The 19,171-nt window shown below is 44.3% G+C and overlaps 2 protein-coding genes across 2 annotated transcripts in view; both read left to right on the plus strand.

The window, feature by feature from the left end:
• CDC123 (cell division cycle 123) overlaps window positions 1–19,171 on the plus strand; it is a 535,395-nt gene that overhangs the window by 294,688 nt on the left and 221,536 nt on the right. The window lies entirely within an intron of this gene.
• Window positions 1–19,171, plus strand: part of LMNTD1 (lamin tail domain containing 1) — a 135,094-nt gene that overhangs the window by 79,807 nt on the left and 36,116 nt on the right. Inside the window, exons 8-10 of the mRNA XM_063135017.1 lie at window positions 1,870–2,075; window positions 3,953–4,125; window positions 10,412–10,503. Of these exons, the coding sequence (XP_062991087.1) occupies window positions 1,870–2,075; window positions 3,953–4,125; window positions 10,412–10,503 (471 nt within the window). The remainder of the gene's footprint in view (window positions 1–1,869; window positions 2,076–3,952; window positions 4,126–10,411; window positions 10,504–19,171) is intronic.

The raw sequence follows: 19,171 nt of genomic DNA on the forward strand, positions 1-19,171 counted from the left end.
GCGGAGCGGTGCGGGCCGATCCGAAATTTTCCATGCACACCCCTAGAAAAAATGATGCTAGTGTCCTAGAGCAGTCTGAAAGGACACTGTGGGGTGGCACCTGCCAGTCTAGGATGCCAGCATAATCATAGAGGCTCTTTGTGAGGCAGCTCCCCAGGGTTTATTGTCATTTGCCCCAGGAGGGGTTAATGCAGTGGATCCTGCGGTAGTTAGGAGCCTGACTCTACTTGTTCAAGTGGCAGCAGAAAGAAGGCATTTCTGATGCAGACAGAGAGGAGAAGTGAAGGAGAGAATGGGTCTGTTTGGAAAGGGTGGGGTTCTATGGGATCAGGAGTGCTACTTTGATGTGCCCCTTCAAAAGTACAGATGCCGGGAAGGAACGCAAGTGCGGGAACAAAGTGCCTTGCGGTGCAAGGCATTTGTCATGTGCTAGTCACTGTTGTTCATGAGTTCTTTAGATGATGTCATGACCTTCCAGTTTTGCTTCTGGGTCTAACGAGCACTTTCAGCGAGTTTTTTAGATCAAGGAAAATGCAGCATTTAATTGTGAAAGCAAAAGAAACCCCCCTTTTCACTTGTGTACTTGCACTATTCTGCTATACCACAGTGCCACCTAGAGGTTATGTAGCAGAAAAGCGGTAAAGGAAATGCTCTTGTAAGTGCTCTGATCTCAATTCTCTGACAAAACTGAAACAAGATACAGTAGATCAACAGCTGATCAACAACCTTGTGTAGAAAAGCTCTGTAATGAGGAAAATTTATATATCCACCAGTGTCCAAGTTGTACCTAGTCCCCATAATAAAAGGACACCAGACATTAGAAAAACAGGCAGACTTTTGTCTACCATCTCTTAAACTAGGGGTGGGCAACTGTGGGAAACCTGGGGACCATTTTCACCCCATGGGCCATATGCTGTGAGTCACCCATTTTTAAAAACCATTTATTCGCTTAAAATGGCATCCCTAGCACTAGTGAGCACGAAAGCAGTCAAATTTAGCTTGCAAACAAACAAAACATGACCCTTGTGATGCTCTGTAGTGCTAAACATGCCATTTTTGGCGTAAAAAATAAATTTAAAAATTCTGGAATTCAGGGGGCCACAAGCTGTGTGTTGTCTACCTTGTCTTAATTGGACCTACTCTGTTACCGTGGTCATTTATGCAAACTTTACCCAATTATTCTTTCCACGTGGGGATGCCATTATTCCTCCAGCTTCTGACAACCCAAATCCTTGTAGCCTTCATAGAATCATCATAGAATCATAGAATAGTAGAGTTGGAGGGGGCCTACAAGGCCATCAAGTCCAACCCCCGGCTCAATGCAGGAATCCACCTTAAGGCATACTTTCCAGCTGCCGCTTGGATGCCTCTAGTGTGGGAGAGCCCACAATCTCCCTAAGTAACTGGTTCCATTGTCATACTACTCTAACAGTCAGGAAGTTTTTCCTGATGTCCAGCTGGAATCTGGCTTCCTGTAACTTGAGCCCATTATTCCATGTCCTGCACTCTGGGATGATTGAGAAGAGATCCTGGCCCTCCTCTGTGTGACAACCTTTTAAGTATTTGAAGTTTACCCTACCCAGTGCCTGTTTGCATTCCCTTCCCCTCCTTATTGCTTTACTATGATTTTAGTAGAATGTAAGCCTATGCGGCAGGGTCTTGCTATTTACTGTTTTACGCTGTACAGCACCATGTACATTGATGGTGCTATATAAATAAATAAATAATAATAATAATAATAAGTTCAATACATTCTGAACCATTTCTTTATGCATAGGGTATCTCTGTTCATCTACATAACCAAGCAGGATTATTAAAGGGTCGCAAGATATAAAGACCCATGTAATTATTTCTCTTTCTCCCTTCTAGGCTGTTGCTTGGTACACGCCCATAAACTGGAACAAAACGCAAACCAAGGAGGGTGAAGAAGAGGGCAGACCCCACAGAACCCTTATACAGCCCCTTATTGGGGTACATCAGCAACAAGACCGATGGAAAACTCGGACATTTGACACATGGAAGGGAAATGCCAGCCAAAGCTGCGCAGAGGAGAAGGAACCCAATTTCATTTTAAGGTATTGCTCTTGAATGAATTGATACATTCGTTATTTAAGGAAAGGGCCGCATTCAGTGCAGTCCTGTGCTGCGCGAGGCTTCCTCAGAGGATGGAAGTGACATTTCTAAGAGGACTCTGAGAGGCACCGGAGAAGCAGAAGCCTGGAATCTGTGGACAGTGGACCTGCCTTGCCCCCATTGGCAATGTCAGAATCCAAGCGTCCAGGCCCTTGGCGCCATGAGGCCCCTGGCTCCCGCACTTGCATTCCTTCCCGGCATCTGCATGGGAAGAAACGCAAGTGCGAACTTTCCCAGTCTTTCAAAGTTTAAAAAAAAACTGGGTCAGGGGAGGAGAAGAATGGGGCTGTTACTCTCCCCTTTTTATTTTTATTTAATTATCTGTATCTCCGCAGCTTTCGAGATACAGATAATAAAAATTAAAAGTGTGGGAGGAATGAGGCACCCAGAGGAGGACACGAGGAGGGCAGGGACTGGGGCGAACCACCTCTACTCCTCTGGCTGCCCGTTTCCTCCCCTCATTTCTTGTTATTTTAATTATCTGTATCTGCGCAGCTGCAGAGATGCAGATTGTGTTTTAAAAAGGAGGGAACGAATGGCCCTTTCCTCTCCTCCCCCGTCTTATTTATTTTTTATTTTTTACTTTTACAGGCATGAGTCCGTCCATGGCGACCAATCCGGTCCACCCCTGATGACTTTTTTGGAGTGGAGTTTCCAGGGTTCGCCCCCAGACAGCTTCACAATGGCGGCTGCGTCATGTAGATGATGTGCCGCTACTGCGAAGCGCTCCGGGGCAAATCCTTCATGTAGACAAGCCCTTGGACACTATTTCTTAATAGTCAGTGCAATCCCATGGGGAGGGCCGGAAGCCTCCAACCTCGGAGGTTTTCAGCCATCCAGTGCAGAGTGGAAGGAGTGGCAGAGGCTATCTTCCCCTCTATGCTCCTCCCACTCTGCATTTCAGCTAGACAAGCTTTTTTCCCCATCCAGTTAGGGCATCAGGGAGGGAAGAAGGCCGAGAAGGCCGGAAAGTTCCTCGTAAACCGGCCTGCCCAGTCCCCTCACCTCCCCACCGACTGCCCCTTTACCTTTCGTCTGAGGTTGCTCGTAACCTCAGAGAAGCAGCTGGTGCAGTTCTGTCCGTGCCGGGTGTGAAAGGGACAGGGAGGAGGCGGGAGCTCAGACTGGAGGAGAAGGCTATTAATGGCTACTAGTCCTGATGGCTATATGCTTCCTCCAGTATCAGAGACAGTTGCTGGGGAACATGGGCAGGAGGTTGTTGTTGGACTCATGTCCTGCTTGTGGGATCCTAGTTGACAGGTCGCTGGCCACTGTATGAATAGAATTCTGGGCTAGATGGACCCTTGGGCTGGTCAGCATGGCTCTCCTTATGTTCTTATGACTCCTGGGTCTGAGATCAGAGCACTGGGTCTGTCCTCGGATCCAGGAATCTGAACTATCCTGTGCCCCTCCCCGCCCCAGATGCTTTCTAGGGCCCATAGGATTACTCTCCCGGGGTGCAATACTATGCAGTTCCCAGCATTCCCCAGACAGCATGTCTAGCTGGGGAACACTGGGAGTTATAGGACTTTTTTCCTTTCTAAACATGCATCGGATTGCACCTTAAGGTGGTTTATTTATTATATTTATATCTCATTTTTCTTTGGGAAGCTAAGAGTGGGAAGAGGGTGGGACAGTCCATTTCCACCAGCCCAGTTACACATGCCTCAATGTGGATCCAACCCAGTAATGGGAAGGAACAGGGCAGATCCACCCATCATTCGTGGCCACTGCTTAGTGCAAACAACTCCGTGGCCATAAAGGGTATATATGTATGTAAAACATTCAGAAGTGAAACTTTTTGTTTTTATTGCTGCAGAGAAGAAAAGATACCACCCATCCTGTTTCCTGTTCAAAATTCTTGGTGCCAAAGCCCAAGTTGCTTCACACATCCCCATTATTCAATGGAAAGGCATTTGACCATGGGCAGTGACAGGAGGAACCGGTGCAGCCAAACTAGGACACAACCGGTAAAATCCGGTCCAGATCCGGGTGAGTTAAAGAACATTTATAGAGAGATGAATTGCGTGTGTTTTTTAAAAATAAATAAATAAATAGTGCCAGTAAGTAAGAATCTGTGACAAGGGCCTTCTTTTGCATCAGTCCCGCCAACACGTATTGCTAACACTTTCCGTGTGTTGGTACAAGATGTTTGCTGTTAGGAGTGTGTCTTTTTGGAAAGTTAAAACAACACACTGAGATTTCATTGGTAGAGATCCGTTATGTCGGCTGTGCATTGTTAATGAAGCCAGTGTGAAGGAACAGCTAGAATGCTGTGAACTCCAGGGGGATGCCAGCAAAAGTGCATCTCTGCGGAGATGCATTTCCATAAGGAGACGTAGAATTAACAAAAAGCATATCGCAGAACTATTTTAGGTTCAAGTAGCGGAGAGTGCCAGAGAGGAAGGGCTTCTTCACATGAGTGAAATAAGGCACGCTTGTGACTGGCTACTCACGGAAGTTCACAGGTCCCTCTGACGGCATCAGCAACCTCCTGCAAGCCTTCCACGCCTTCCCCCAATAATTCCGTTTTAAACAATCCAGATATCCGATCCTGCTGAAATATCTCTGGATTTCCTACTGGGTACAGGAGAAGTTGTGCTACAAAGCACCCACTAGAAGGCGCTGTCCCATTCAATACTATGAGGGGAAGTTTTCAAGTACAGACCATGTGGTCGCCCATCTCCTCCCATATAATTCAACTTATTATAATTGCTCAAGAGAAGCAGGAAGCAAAGCGAACATGATTTCCCTTTAATCTAAAGAAGCCCAATATCAAGCAAGCCGACCAGATTAGCCTCCTGGTGAGGAATTCCCTGGCAAGAGTACAGAGAAAGCTCTACTACTTGTCACACCTGCCTTGCCTCCTTCAGTAGTGAAATCCTCAAGAGCTCTAAAAAGGAAGATGCATATGGGAAGATGCATTCCTTCACATATCCTAGGGTGACCATATGAAAAGGAGGACAGGACTCCTGTATCTTTAACAGTTGTATTGAAAAGGGAATTTCAGCAGGTGTCATTTGTATATATGGAGAACCTGGTGAAATTTCCTCTTCATCACAACAGTTAAAGCTGCAGGTGCCCTGCCCTCTTTTAAATCTGGTCACTCTAGTATAGCTCCTGCAGCTCTGTTCTAATAGCACCCTCAGTACTCAATGATTAGAGACCTTGTAATATGAAATACCAGTTTACTGGGCATGCTGCAGGCAGCATTTACATGGCTGCAGCTCTGTTTTTTGACATTTAGGGCTTCTTCACATGAGCGAAATTAGGCATGCTTGTGTTTAGCCACTCACAGAAGTTCATGGGTCACTTTGATGACATCAGCAACCTCCTGCATGTCTCCTGCGCCGTCCCTTGGTAATTCCGTTAAAAAAACAACAATGTGATATTCTGATTCTGCTGAAATATCGCAGAATTTCCTACCATGTACATGGGAAGTCATGCTACAAAGCACCCACTAAAGGGTGCTGCCCAACCAATACTATAAGAACATAGAGGAGGGAATGTTTTCAATTACAGACCATGTGGTTGTCCCTCTCCGCCTGTGTAATGCAGCCCCATTGTGATTGTGCAAGAGAAGCAGGAAGCACAGCCCTGGTAAGGAAACGCTATTTCCCCTTAATCTAAAGAAACCCTTAACCAGATTATATGAAGTGTGATAAATTCTTTGCTGCAGCTCCCCCTGTTGGATGGTAGGCTGCTTCAATAGCCTCAACATGGCTTAACCCATGCTTCATTTTCTAACAGATGGTGTCGTTGGGGCAGCTACTCACCTGGGAACATTCACAAGATAAATTGCCATTCCAGAACCTCCCACAAGAGGAAATGATTTTAGAGTGTAGGGTCCCACTTCAGCCACTCTATGCTTTAACACAGCTCAAGCAAATTCATTGGGTTAGGCTGAAATGGGCATACAAAGGTATCTGGGATTGGGGCATTGGTCTAACAGTGAATTCAGCCACACTTTGGTCAATGTTTTGCAGTGGATGTGAAAAAGTAGTGAGGACACAGCCAGGCCTATCACATATGTTCCTGTACTATTACTTTGTCTAAGGGTGGGACTCGATGTGACAGCAACAGACCTGGATTGCTTCCAGGCGTCTTGTAAAGCAGGGTAAATGGAGTGTCAATTTCAGTTAAAAAGGCAGTGAGTGGGAGGGGGAACACTGATCACTTTTCCATTCTGTTTTCCCACATTCGTGACACTTCTCTCAGCTAGACCTAAGATCAGAAGTGAATGGCTGAAGGGAAAACAGCCAGGCAGGACAGATTGTGGAGGAAAGAATCAGACAGAGAAAGCATTTGGCTCTCCCTACCTGACACTATTCCACTTCCAACTCTCCTCCCCACTCCACCCATTACACAGTTTACCAGTAGCTGCTGGTGGTGCACTACATTTAGGGACATCTGCTACTGCCATGACTAGTTCCACTCTGACATAACAATTTATCTTGTGCTTAAAAATGACAGATCGATTTCAGAGGTTTTTTTCAACGTTACTCCTACTTAAAGTAGACCCATTGTAATGAATAGGACTTAATATTGGATACAACCCAACATTTGCATAGCTGGCTCCATCCAATGGGCAGTATACTATGGTGTCATTCCACTAATGTAAATTACATTCCTCTAGCATAAAGGACCGTTAGTCCAGTGTCAATAGTTTTAGCTTGTTCAACTGGTTTTCCAAGGAATCTCATCTCACGAGCTAATGCTATTGGCATTCTGCTAGAGCAGAAGTCGGCAGACGGTATACCTCCAGATGCTTTGGACTTCATCTCCCTCTGCCAACATGGCCAATGGTTAGGAATACTGGGATTTGGAAATCAAAAACATTTGGAGATCTAGGGTGTCTTTACATTAAGGGAAAATCACATTGCTTACCCAAGGCATTTATGATTCCTGCTTTTTGGTGTGATTCTTATGGGCTGCATTACATGGATGGGCATGGTTTGAATTGAATACTTCACCTCTAAGTGTGCTCTGTTCAATGTCATTGATGACATTCTGCCATCTAGTGACAGAATATCCAGCTTTTTCTTGGATATTACCACTTTAAAAGTGGTTCGTTTCATGACAGAATTTCTAATGGATGCCACAGGAGACATCCTGGTCATTCATAACATCATGCAAACTTCCTGCAAACTTCCTTGGGCATGTAACAAATCGCTTGTTTAGAGGAGCACTTACTTTATGCCTATCCCTGCGCTAGAGGTCCCTAACACTAGTGTAATGTAATTTGCATTAGCAGAATGACAAATACCGCATAATGCATCTAATTCTGAAGAAATGCAGCCAGTGTTAAGCACTTCAGTCCCATTGATTTAAATGGGCCAAGAGAACTGAGGTAGTGTAGTGACACAAAGTCCCAGTTTAATAACAACAACAACAACAACAACAATTTATTTCTTACCTGCCTCTCCACTTGGATCGAGGCAGGGAACAACAGTGAATATAAAACACATAAAAACTTATTAAAAACATAGTATACATGATTAAAACATCCTTTAAGATCTTTTTTCACCCCATGACCCCAACTAAGTGACTTTAGGCAAGTGACTATCTCTCAGCCTGTCCTTCTCCTACGGGGATAATAATGCTGACCCAACTTACAGGGTTTTTATAACATTCGCTGAGATAATGTATGTGAAATACTTTGAGCACCTGCAAATGGTGTATTGTATTTAAACATCTATCTACTCCTAAGGCCTATCTTCACGGTATCGCTTCGTCTCTCCTTCCCCCTGAAACCCCACAGTATCTCTGCTGTGGGGTGGGAGCAATAAATCCCCATGCCAGGACAAAGCACAAGATTTCCTGGTGTTCATCCAGGTACTGCAGCCCACCACTGTCCTATTCCTGGTTTCCGGTGACCAATTACTAGTTGCCATTTACCCCAGACCACCCCTGGCTCAACACTGAAGCATGGTCACACGGCCATGGTGACCTCGCTCTGAAAGCCCAACTTTTTTTTACAGCGCAGCTTTGGCGGAAAGCCCCACCGTGGCTGTGAATCAGCAGCTGCATAGTATAACCGATGCAACACCGATTCACAGCCACCTCAGGGCTTTGAAGATGTATAGACAGCCACGGTTCACTGTACATTCTGCTTCTTTTAAAACCTCTTTTAAAGTGTATTATTCTGTTTTTATTTCTATTTTACCTTGTACACCGCTCTGAAATTTTCAATGGGGAGCGGTATATAAATATTGTAAATAAATAAATAGACAGCTCCCTATTGAAATCATAAGGGTTTAAAGTCCTCTGTTCTCTTTTTATCTGTATTACAAACTAATAACTGGGATTTTATAAAATTGCTTCGCTATCTATTGGAAGATGTAAACATTTTTTCTGGTGACATTTTTTTCTGGTGAATTTTCATAGTATCCCTTATCAAATTTCCCAAATCCCTATTAGTATAATATTTTTATTAGGTCAACCAGAAGATCATAAGCGTTGTGTTCTTTTGGTTGACCTAATAAAAGAATTACACTAATAGGGATTTTAGAGACTTTCTTACCATCATCATGGCTAACCTGTGTGTGTGTGTTTTCCATATCAAAATGTATTTTTCCTTCTATGGAGTTGTCTGCCCCCCCCCCCCCCAATAATAAAAAGACAAATGCAACCATTATTTCTGCTTTTTTACAAAGCAAGGAATTTACCATTGTTTGAAATGGATTATTACTACTAATGGTTGTCTGGTGGACTGATAATTTTGAAATATGTGGCTGTTAGGGTATTGCATTTTCTATGCATGTCTAATGTATTTACCAGCAGGTTTATAGCCATGTTAATGGAAGTCCAAGAAAACAGAGATTAACAGCTGCATAATAAGAAGCATCTCCCCTATGAGGGAAGGTTACAACAGCTGGGATTGTTTAGCTTAGAAAATAGGGCAAGTAAGGGGAGACATGATAGAGGTGTACAAAATTATGCATGGTGTGGAGAATGTGGATAGGAAGACATTTTTCTTCCTCGCTCATAATACTAGAACCTGGGTTCCTCCCATGAAACTGATTGGTGGGAGATTTAGGACAGAAAAAAGGAACTACTACTTCACACAGCACAAAGTTATACTATGGGACTCGCTACCACAAGATGTAGTAATGGCCATCAATTTGGATGGCTTTAAAAAGGGGGTGGATAAATTCCTGGAGGAGAAGGTTATCAATGGCTACTAGCCCTGATGGCTATGTGCTACCAAGGCAGTAAGCCTGTATACACCAGTTGCTGGGGAACATGGGTGGGAGGATGCTATTGCACTGAGTCTTGCTTGTGGGTCCCTGGTCAACAGCTGGCTGGCTATTGTGTGGATGGACCCTTGGTCTGATCCAGCAAGGCCCTTCTTATGTGCTTGCGTTCTTAAGCAAAGAAGAGCGAAGGATGGAGTGCTAGGCCACCCTTCTATAGGTACCTTGTCCACATCCTCAGGCCACAGCAACGTTGAGATTCTCTGCATGAGTGATTTATTGGACGCTCATGATTGGCCACTCATGGAAGTTTGCAGGTCCTTTACATGATGACGTCAACTTCCAGGCCATCTTCCACATCTTCCTCCAGTAATCTCACTTTTAAAAAGATTAGATATAATGCAGTATTTAAAATTATTGCATGCTACTAGATAGCACTGTTTCATTTAACATTAGGAAGCATTGTGAAGAGGGGAAGTTTTTAATTACAGTTCACATGGTCACCATATAAAGAAGCTGTAGTCAATGCAGAAAGACCTCAGAAGAAGAAAAAATGGTACAGGTATGTTTTTTCCTCTTAATGTAGAGACACTTTAAATCCATCTAGTAAAACAAGACTAGATAGTGCTCTGGCCATGTTCATAGCCCAAACTGTTACAACAGCAGCATCCAGGCAGAGGTGAATATGATTAATTTTATATTTGAAGTGCTTAACAAACAAGTCTCATCTACTCAGTTGAAGTCTCTCACAGACATTTCTGTCCTCAAAACATTTACTAAAAGTCAAAAGATCTATATGATCAGAGGAGAAACCAGAGTATAATTTTCTTCAGCTTAAAAGACCAGAAATATACTTTTGAGGTGTCTAAATAAATAGTCCTAGTGTGCACGTTACTAACAAGTGTTATATCCTAAGCAATTCAAATTTTATAAAATATTTTTTTCTATTTTTGACATTTGTTATAATATGAGTCTAAAAGGAAGATTCTAACCCCAACCCAGCCCATGCCCAGGGACACACTATAGTTCTTTTTTCTTTTAAATACTGTGGCTAGCAATTTGCTTTTGTTTTCCCTCTACAGGCAATCCCTACACAGGTGGTAGTCATAACATAAAGACAACAACAGAAAGCGGAAACAGGAAAGGTAGAATAAGGCCAACTCGATCAGCAGGGGTGAGTAGAGGCAACCTGGCCAATTGTGATGATGATTGTAGCACTAGTGTATGTGGTACTTTACAGAGCAATATAAGCACAACAAACAGATCCCTGCCCTGAAGAGCTTACAATTTTAAACAGATGGTAGGTACATGGCAGAGAGGGACCAGTAACAAATGGGGAACGTGAGGGGAGGAATGGAAGAGGCAAGGGTAACAAAGGTGAGCAAATGCAGTTACACTCACACACTTCGGATTGATTTCAGTCGGGCATGAAGATGAAAGGGATGAGCTAAACTCAGGCAGCCTTCCTCAACCTGGGGCGCTCTAGATGTGTTGGACTGCACCTCCCAGAATGCCCCAGCCAGCAGAGCTGGCTGGGGCATTCTGGGAGGTGTAGTCCAACACATCTGGAGCGCCCTAGGTTGAGGAAGGCTGAGCTAAAGGCTTCCCAGAAAAGCCTTTGTACCGCAGGGCTCAGTCGTGGGCCCAGTGCTCTTCCACATTTTTATTAATGATTTGTACGAGGAGGTGCAGGGAACGCTTATCAGATTTGCAGATGACACAAAATTGGGTGGGATAGCGAATACCCTGGAAGACAGACACAAACTTCAAAGTGATCTTGATAGGCTCAAGTGCTGGGCTGAAAACAACAGAATGAAATTAAATAGGGATAAACGCCAAGTTCTATACCTAGGAAAAGGAAACCAAATGCACAGTTATAAGATTGGGGGGTACTTGGCTCAGCAATACCGTACTACAAACGAGAAGGATCTTGGAATTGTTGCAGATCACAAGCTGAATATGAGCCAACAGTGTGATGGGGCTGCAAAAAAATAGCACGAGGTACTGGTTCCCCTCTATTCGGCACTGGTTGTCCTCATCTTGAGTATTTTGTCTAGTTCTTGAGGTGTGAGGCACCACACCTCAAGAAGGATGCAGACAAGCTGGAGGGGGTTCAGAGGAGGGCAGCAAGGGTGATCAGGGGTCTGGAAACAAAGCCCTATGAAGAGAGACTGAAACAACTGGGCACGTTTAGCCTGGAGAAGAGAAGGCTGAAGGGAGACATGATAGCACTCTTCCAGTACTTGAAAAGTTGTCACACAGAGGAGGCCCAGGATCTCTTCTCGATCATCCCAGAGTGCAAGACACAGAATAACGGGCTGAAGTTACAGGAAGCCGATTCTGGCTGAACATCAGAAAAAACTTCCTGACTGTTAGAGCAGTACAACAATGGAAACAGTTATGTAGGGAGGTTGTGGCCTCTCCCACACTACAGGCCTTCAAGAGGCAGCTGGGAAGCCATCTGTCTGGGATGCTTTAGGGTGGATTCCTGCATTGAGCAGGGGGTTGGACTTGATGGCCTTATAGGTCCCTTCCAACTCTACAATTCTATGATTCTATGAAAAAGGAGGGTTGGAGCTGAGAAGAGAGCAGTGGCAGCATGCAGTTTCTATTTGCGTTTGCGTGCGCATGTGCGAGCACACACTGAAGAGAGTCCCGGGGAGATGACACCGCAGGGGAGAGCGAGAGGCAGGAGCTGAACTCGTCCGCCGCACGCACACAAACGCAAATACTGACACACCGAGGGAGAAAAGTGTTTTGCAGGAGGAGCCGCCGCCGCCGGGACGCGCCAGAAGAGCTGCCAGGTGGGAGGGGGGATTATTCGAATGGAAGAACACGCGAGGGGGAAGCGGTCAGAGAAGAGCAGCTTCTTTGAATGGCGTAGAGATTCTTCCGCAGGTGGTGCTGCCTAGCTCACAGTAAAGAAAGAGGCGCGTCTTTTAGGTTACGTCTTTAAAAAAGGTGCACGGAAGCGCCTTCGCCACGATGTGTAGACCTGGCCTAGGTGTACTTTGATTGCTGGGAAAACAGGATTTCCTCACTATGGAAGTGCAGTTATTTTTGTACCCTGATAAAATGCAATCTCCTTCCCACCCGCCTCACCTCGCAAATCTAGCTGGTCATTATGGGCTGCAGTGGTGTAGGGAAACATGGCTGTGCAAGGTTCACAAGTAGCTTTTGTGTAATGCGTATAATATCACTAGTGATGTTGAAAATGTTTGTTTTTGGTGGGCAAGAGCTCTAAACGGTTATGAGCTTTGATATTTGAAATATATTGTATAATAGTTAAATGTATGCATGTATATTACCGAGGCCGTGTCTGGACAATCATATATATCTTGGCTTACTAATCCAAAATATAAATGAGTCTTGTGCCCATGCACACAGCCTCTTCTTGACATGCTGTGATAAGCCAGAAAATCTTCAGTTAGCCATAGTTTCCTATTTCATCCAAACTGGGAAACTATGGCCTAATCTACACCAAAAAGGATATTGCGGCATGAAAGCGGTATATAAAAGGCAGGAGCCACACTACTGCTTTATAGTGGTGTTGAAGTGCACTCACAACTGTTGGGGCCCATTGAGACATACCATAGACTGCTTTCATACCGCTATATCCTGCTTGGTGTGGCACCTGCCTTTTACATACCGCTTTCATACTGCAATATACTGCCTGGTGTAGACATGCCCTATGGCTGCCAAGTTTGGAACAAGTCCGGATTCATGTTTCCCAACAAAGGGCTCCAAACTCGTAGAGCCTTTCTACGCAAGGCATTTATGGCGCGCTCGTGATTCCTCACACATGGTAGTTTGTGGGTGTGTTACATGATGTTGTCATCCTTCAGGGGCTCTCCTGCGCTTTGTAAACTTTTTAGCATTTTTTTTTCTGATGAGGAATGTCTGGTATCAGCATGAAACCCTAGTTTATTTATGGAATACTGCCATACCACATCGCCACCTAGTGGTTGTGTAATGGAACATATAGAAAGGTAGAGAAAGAAAAACCCTGGAAAAATATATGTGCAAAGGAGCTGATCTTAATCTCACAAAGAATCTGGAAGCAGAAGCCTCGTAAAGTGGTGGGTTAAAAGCCTCATGTAGAAAAAGCGTTGTGGAGCTATCCCACCTTTTTCTCACCAACGGATTTTCTGCGCTAAGAAAAAAGACAGAAGAGATGGTGGAAAAACATGAGAGGGTTATGAGTGCAAGACGTTATTATGCAGTCTGACCATACAATTTTTTGAATGAGGCAGGGTGATTGCACCATAAGAGCTTCCTCTGGAAGCACCCTTAATATGTTTTTCAGACCAAATGGGAGTATGGTTAATTGAAGATTTCCTGGCTGATCGCAGCATGCCAAAAAGATGGTGGAAGGGACAGCGTGATGACAGAGCACGAGGGCAAAGGGTTCAAGCGTAAGCGAAGACGCTAAGCCGGAACCAGGCCAGTGTGTGTTTCAGTGTTTGAATGCGTTTGAGGCTCTGTTATGGAGTTCAGCAATTCAACAAGGTCCATTAGTTCACTGGCCCTGTAGACCAACCAACACACACACATCCCACTCAATCTGTTTGTTGTCCGTCTGGCCGTAATTGTTACAGACTCATAGGCCCAACATAGAATTGACTGTTTCTAGGGAAAAGGGAATATTTGAAATCTTCTGACTAATTACAGAAGGGCAGGATGTGGTGGTGGAAGGAGGAGAACAGGAGCATTCATGCATTTCCCAGGGGTTGGGTGGAGGGGGCTATTCAGGGGAGACTGACATGTTGCCCTAGTGGTTAGCGATCAATTTCCACATCAGCCAATCTATTTGTCAGTAATGTTGTATAACTTGAGTACACAGAGATGATGAAGAGTGTCTCTGGGGCCATAAATTTCATTATGATTCTGTCAGAGACTGAGAGGATCTGGAGGGTACTTATTATTTTAGTTCAGCTAGATGGCTTGGTTTTTACATGCTTTTTCCCCTTTAAAGTACTTAACCGGACATGTGTGTGTCAACATTGGCATGTACTTCAAACTTGAAACATAGGAGTAGTAGAAGCATGAAATGTTCCCATCTTACAAATGGATCTTTGTCCTTTTTTATGTTATGATTTTTTGTATGTTTTCTTTCCTGGTACTAATGACATCATTGGCATTAATGCAATGTTATTATTGTAGTGTTTGCAGGGTATTTTATATATATGCTTAGAGCACGTGGCACCTTAATGGTTTTGAATATAATTACCTTTCAGTGGTAAACATACTGAGGCCCATTTGTATCGTGTTCATTTACATTAACATCACGATAGTGAATCTGGAGCAGCACTTGATTTCTTGAGCATCAAATATTAGCTTCCTGTCCCACATAGAGGACAGGAAGGAGACCATTTGAATATTTGGCAGGTAGGGAATTCAGGAAGAGGTTTTTAGGGTGGAGCCGAAATGCTCCATGTATTCTTGGGGGCCACAACCAATCTACTCAGTCCCAGACTATGCATAAGTCTGGCCTAGTGGTCATTCTGATTGTTGATTATGGATAAAATAACATATTGTACACAGTTAAATTCAGATGGGGACGTAAAGCATCTAGAACTAGAGTACTGGGGCCGTAGCTCCGTGAAATAGAGTACTGGGGCCATAGCTCACTGGTAGAGCATCTGCTTTGCATGCAGAAGGTTTCAGGTTTGATCCCCAGTGTCTCCAGGTAGGGCAGGAAAAACTCCTGCCTGAAACCCTGAGGAGCTGCTGCCAGTCAGTGTTGACAATACTGGGCTAGATGGACCAATGATCTGACTCAGTATAAGGTAGCTTCCTATGTCCCTAACCATAAGGAATTAAGATCAGGGAAGCTGGTCTCATTTTCTCAGGAAGCTCCGGTGTGCCACTCTGCTGCCACTACATCAAGTATTGGTGGTCATGTGATTATTGTTATGTGTGCAAGCAGAAAGCAGCCCATGTGAAATGCTGGGCTCAAGCACTCCCCCCTCTCCTCCCCCCACATGGCCAGGAGGAGAAATAAACCAGCATTCAGTTGTGCTTTGACTGATTCCTTGCTTGTCATTATGAGCTCCATCGCACCGACTTTTTTCTCTGGTTTTCCTCCACGATTTCTAGCTCTGTTTCATTAGGGTAATGGCCCCTTTCACGTGGGTTTGTGGTATCGCGCTATGCCGATGAAACCTCCCTTTTGCTTGTTTGCTCTTCCACTTCACCCCGCCTCTTCTCCTTCCACCTCCAGTTCATTGGTTGTAACATTGTGATGGGCGTGGACTCCTTCCCCCCCTCACGCTGGCTTTGTTGTCTAGTGATTTACCAACACAGTGCTGGAGGGGGAGAACCACCCCTCCCTCCCCTCAGCAAGCTCTCCCTTCAAAGCACACACACACAACAGAGGAAATAGCGAGAGGACGGTACTGTGATCTTCACTCCTCCATCTCCATCAGTCATCTAAAGATCTCCTGCTCCCTCAAAGGACTCTGTCCATCCTGACCTATATACTTGTAACTGCCTTTCAGAACACATTTGTTATAGCACCCCTCTTCTTCCTTCATATTCCTCCTCAAGACCCACCTTTTCCATGAAGCCTTTGCTCAGCCCTCTAATTTTCATGCTTTATTACAGGGATGTTGAACCTCAGGCCCACGGGCCAAATCTGTCCTACCTGGAATCCCAATCCAGCCTCTGGGGTTCCCCAGAAAACCACACCCCTTCCCTTTCCCCCAACTGCCAGTAACTCTGTGGTTTTCCGGCTTTTGCATGATTTTTTTCCCATTCTAAAAGGTTGAAATGCCTTACTAAAGACTTAGTTACTGGAGGTAAGAGCTTTAAGCTAAAATATGGTGGCATTTTTGGTATTTTGACTTTGTCCCCGCCCACTACTGGAATGCAGCCCCCGAGAGCTTCCTTGAAATGGAATTTGGCCCTTGGCCCAGAAGAGGTTCAACACCCCAGCACTGTTGTGCCTAAGTTTGTAACAAAGTCTAACAAATTGTAGACAATTCCATTGTTAGTAACAATGGAAGCAATCATATGTTTCTTCCCTGTTTACCACTGTCTCCAATTCCATTCTCTTCCTCTGTTGTTCCCCTGTATTGAACTTTAGATTGTAAGCTCCTTGGGGCAGGATCTTGTCCTGTTTTACTCTGTAAAGCACCATGCATGTTGATAGTGATAAATATATAACAAAGAACTACCATTTCTGTTGCTGACCTGGCTAAAAATTGCATGTGGCAATTTCCTTCCAAGATACTGGTTCATGTCTATACTGGATTGAGGATGAACCAATAAACCACATGTCTCTGAATTGCATTGTGTTTAACAGAATGGAGTCTCTTGACCAGGTTTCCCGTGGACTGCTGCTCTTACTGCAATGAGTGAGGCCCTCAATATCCACTCAAGAGACTGAACGACAATGAATGGGAAAATCGTTGAATGAGCAAACCCATTGAGAAGAACTTGGATTAAGGTGAAGGCCCTGTTTATGCATTACCTGAAGCAGCAGGGTTGCTGTCAAGCATCATTGTTCCCATGCTTCTACTACTAACATCCAAGGCATTTGTTCATGTGGTATTAGAGTCAATGGCACTAGCATGTTTCATCACTTGAGATCTGCTTCAAAGCCATAGGCAGAACCTACAGATATTCCCTGGACCAGTTGAGAGCAACCATGAGATGGCAGCACTCATGCTGCTGTAGGTGACACATAAATGAGCCGCAAACCATGGGGCAGTCTTCACAGTGCCAGGTTGGCACCCCCTCCTGCTGAAACCCCAAGGTTTTCTTCTCCCAAGGTGGCATAAAGTAATCCCAATGGCAAGGAGTGAACATGGGGTTTCCGCCGACCGTTTGGGTCCCAGAGCCCTCTTCCTCGTGGAAGGCGACCAATCACCAGTCGCCTTCCACCAGGGACCGCCCCCAGATTGGCCTCGGAACACTGTCAGATGGCGGAAGAGCCATACTGACGTCACTTTGATTGAAAAAGTTGGGGTAAGTCCCCAGTGTTTTCAATCCACAGCTTCACAGGAAAGCTTCACAGGAAAGTGGCTGCAAAGCTGTGCCCGCGTTGTGTAACTGATGCAGCTCAGATCCGCAGCCACTGTGGGGCTTTGAACATGTATAGACAACCCCCAGGAAAGCCAGAACCCCTGACCCTGTCTGCCTTTCTCCTTTGGCCCGCTTCGCAATAATCACAATTATGTTGCAATTTTACTTTTCTTTAGACGGCGAAAAGACTAATCTTATGAACAATGGGAGACCCCAGGCTGAGACCTCCAGTCATCTGCTCTTAGAATATTGCAAAGAAAGAGAGCAACTTTGTAAAACAACTTGGTGGTGTAAAAACATTTTTAAAGGAGAATTGAAATCATTAAACTCTGAAGTCAGCAAAGGAGGTACCGATCGGGGTCAGGTCATTGTAGTTAAACAAGTAGGGTCAGCAATGCAAACAAACCAAAATGTCAGCTTGTGCTTATTTATCTAAAATTATTTCAAGGCCACCTTTTGCTTGTCATTTAATGAAAAACACAAACGTTTTCTCATATTTTTAAGCCCTCTAAAGTGGTGTTTCATCCACTTCTGCTCTTCATGAGAACAATGTGCTGTCATAGGAAATTCAAGATACCTTTTCCTATAGGAGAAAAATCCTTTTTTCAGAGTGGGTTTCATTGCCTGCAAACAATACAAATTAAAACTTGGAGAAGTTATCAGATTGTCATCAGGGATACTGCCATCTTTCAACATGACATGATAACTGTTTTCAAATATCTGAAGGGCTGTCATGCACAAAGATGGAGCAGATTTGTTCTCTGGTGCACCAGAGGACAAGAATAGAACTAATGGTTAGAAATGTCAGGGGAGCGTTTTTCCACAGGAGAAACGTCCTAATGGTAAGAGCTACTCAGTGGAACAGACTGCTTCAGGAGGCGGTGGGCTCTCCTTCACTGGAGGCATTTAAACAGAGGCTGCATGGCCAGCTCGGGAGGGGGCGGGCGGGGGTTGCTCCAAGATCCCCTCCAACTTTGATTATGAACAATTCTCTAGTCTGGGCAGTCCTGAACTATCCCCTCTTTTAGGACTTTTATTACAAAGAACTGGACTGTGACCTGTCTTGGCAAAGTTGATGGCTGCCATTTTGACTGAAATAATGCCTGCAGCTTATTCTCTTTCAGGAAATAATGAAGGCTTGACTGATGCCTTAGGTGGGAATACCTTTAAGGGAACAATAAACTGTTTGGCTAATGAGAATTTCACATTACAATGCTGCACATGTCTACAAGCCACTGTTATAATGTTGGCCAATTTGGTGATGTTCAGTAGAGTTACTTACAAAATATTATTATTATTATTATTATTATTATTTATTTATATAGCACCATCAATGTACATGGTGCTGTACAGAGTAAAACAGTAAATAGCAAGACTCTGCCGCATAGGCTTACAATCTAATAAAATCATAGTAAAACAATAAGGAGGGGAAGAGAATGCAAACAGGCACAGGGTAGGGTAAGCAGGCACAGGGTAGGGTAAAACTAACAGTATAAAGTCTGCACAACATCAAGTTTTAAAAGCTTTAGGAAAAAGAAAAGTTTTTAGTTGAGCTTTAAAAGCTGCGATTGAACTTGTAGTTCTCAAATGTTCATTTTTAAAAGATAAGAATTTGAGTCTGGGGGCTGTTGGTAGTAATAGAAGATTCATTTGTCCACTGATCTGAATAACTTTATTCAATCCACCCAGTTTATATGGGTAATTAGTGCATGAGGTTGTTCAAAGTGCTGGTCACAAGACCCCTTTGTGTAATGGCCACCATCGGCAGCTCCTAGCTAAACATAGATGTTGCCTCATACCAAGTCAGACTAATG

This window comes from Elgaria multicarinata, chromosome 9 (assembly GCF_023053635.1).
Source record: "Elgaria multicarinata webbii isolate HBS135686 ecotype San Diego chromosome 9, rElgMul1.1.pri, whole genome shotgun sequence".
Lineage (NCBI taxonomy): Eukaryota > Metazoa > Chordata > Lepidosauria > Squamata > Anguidae > Elgaria > Elgaria multicarinata.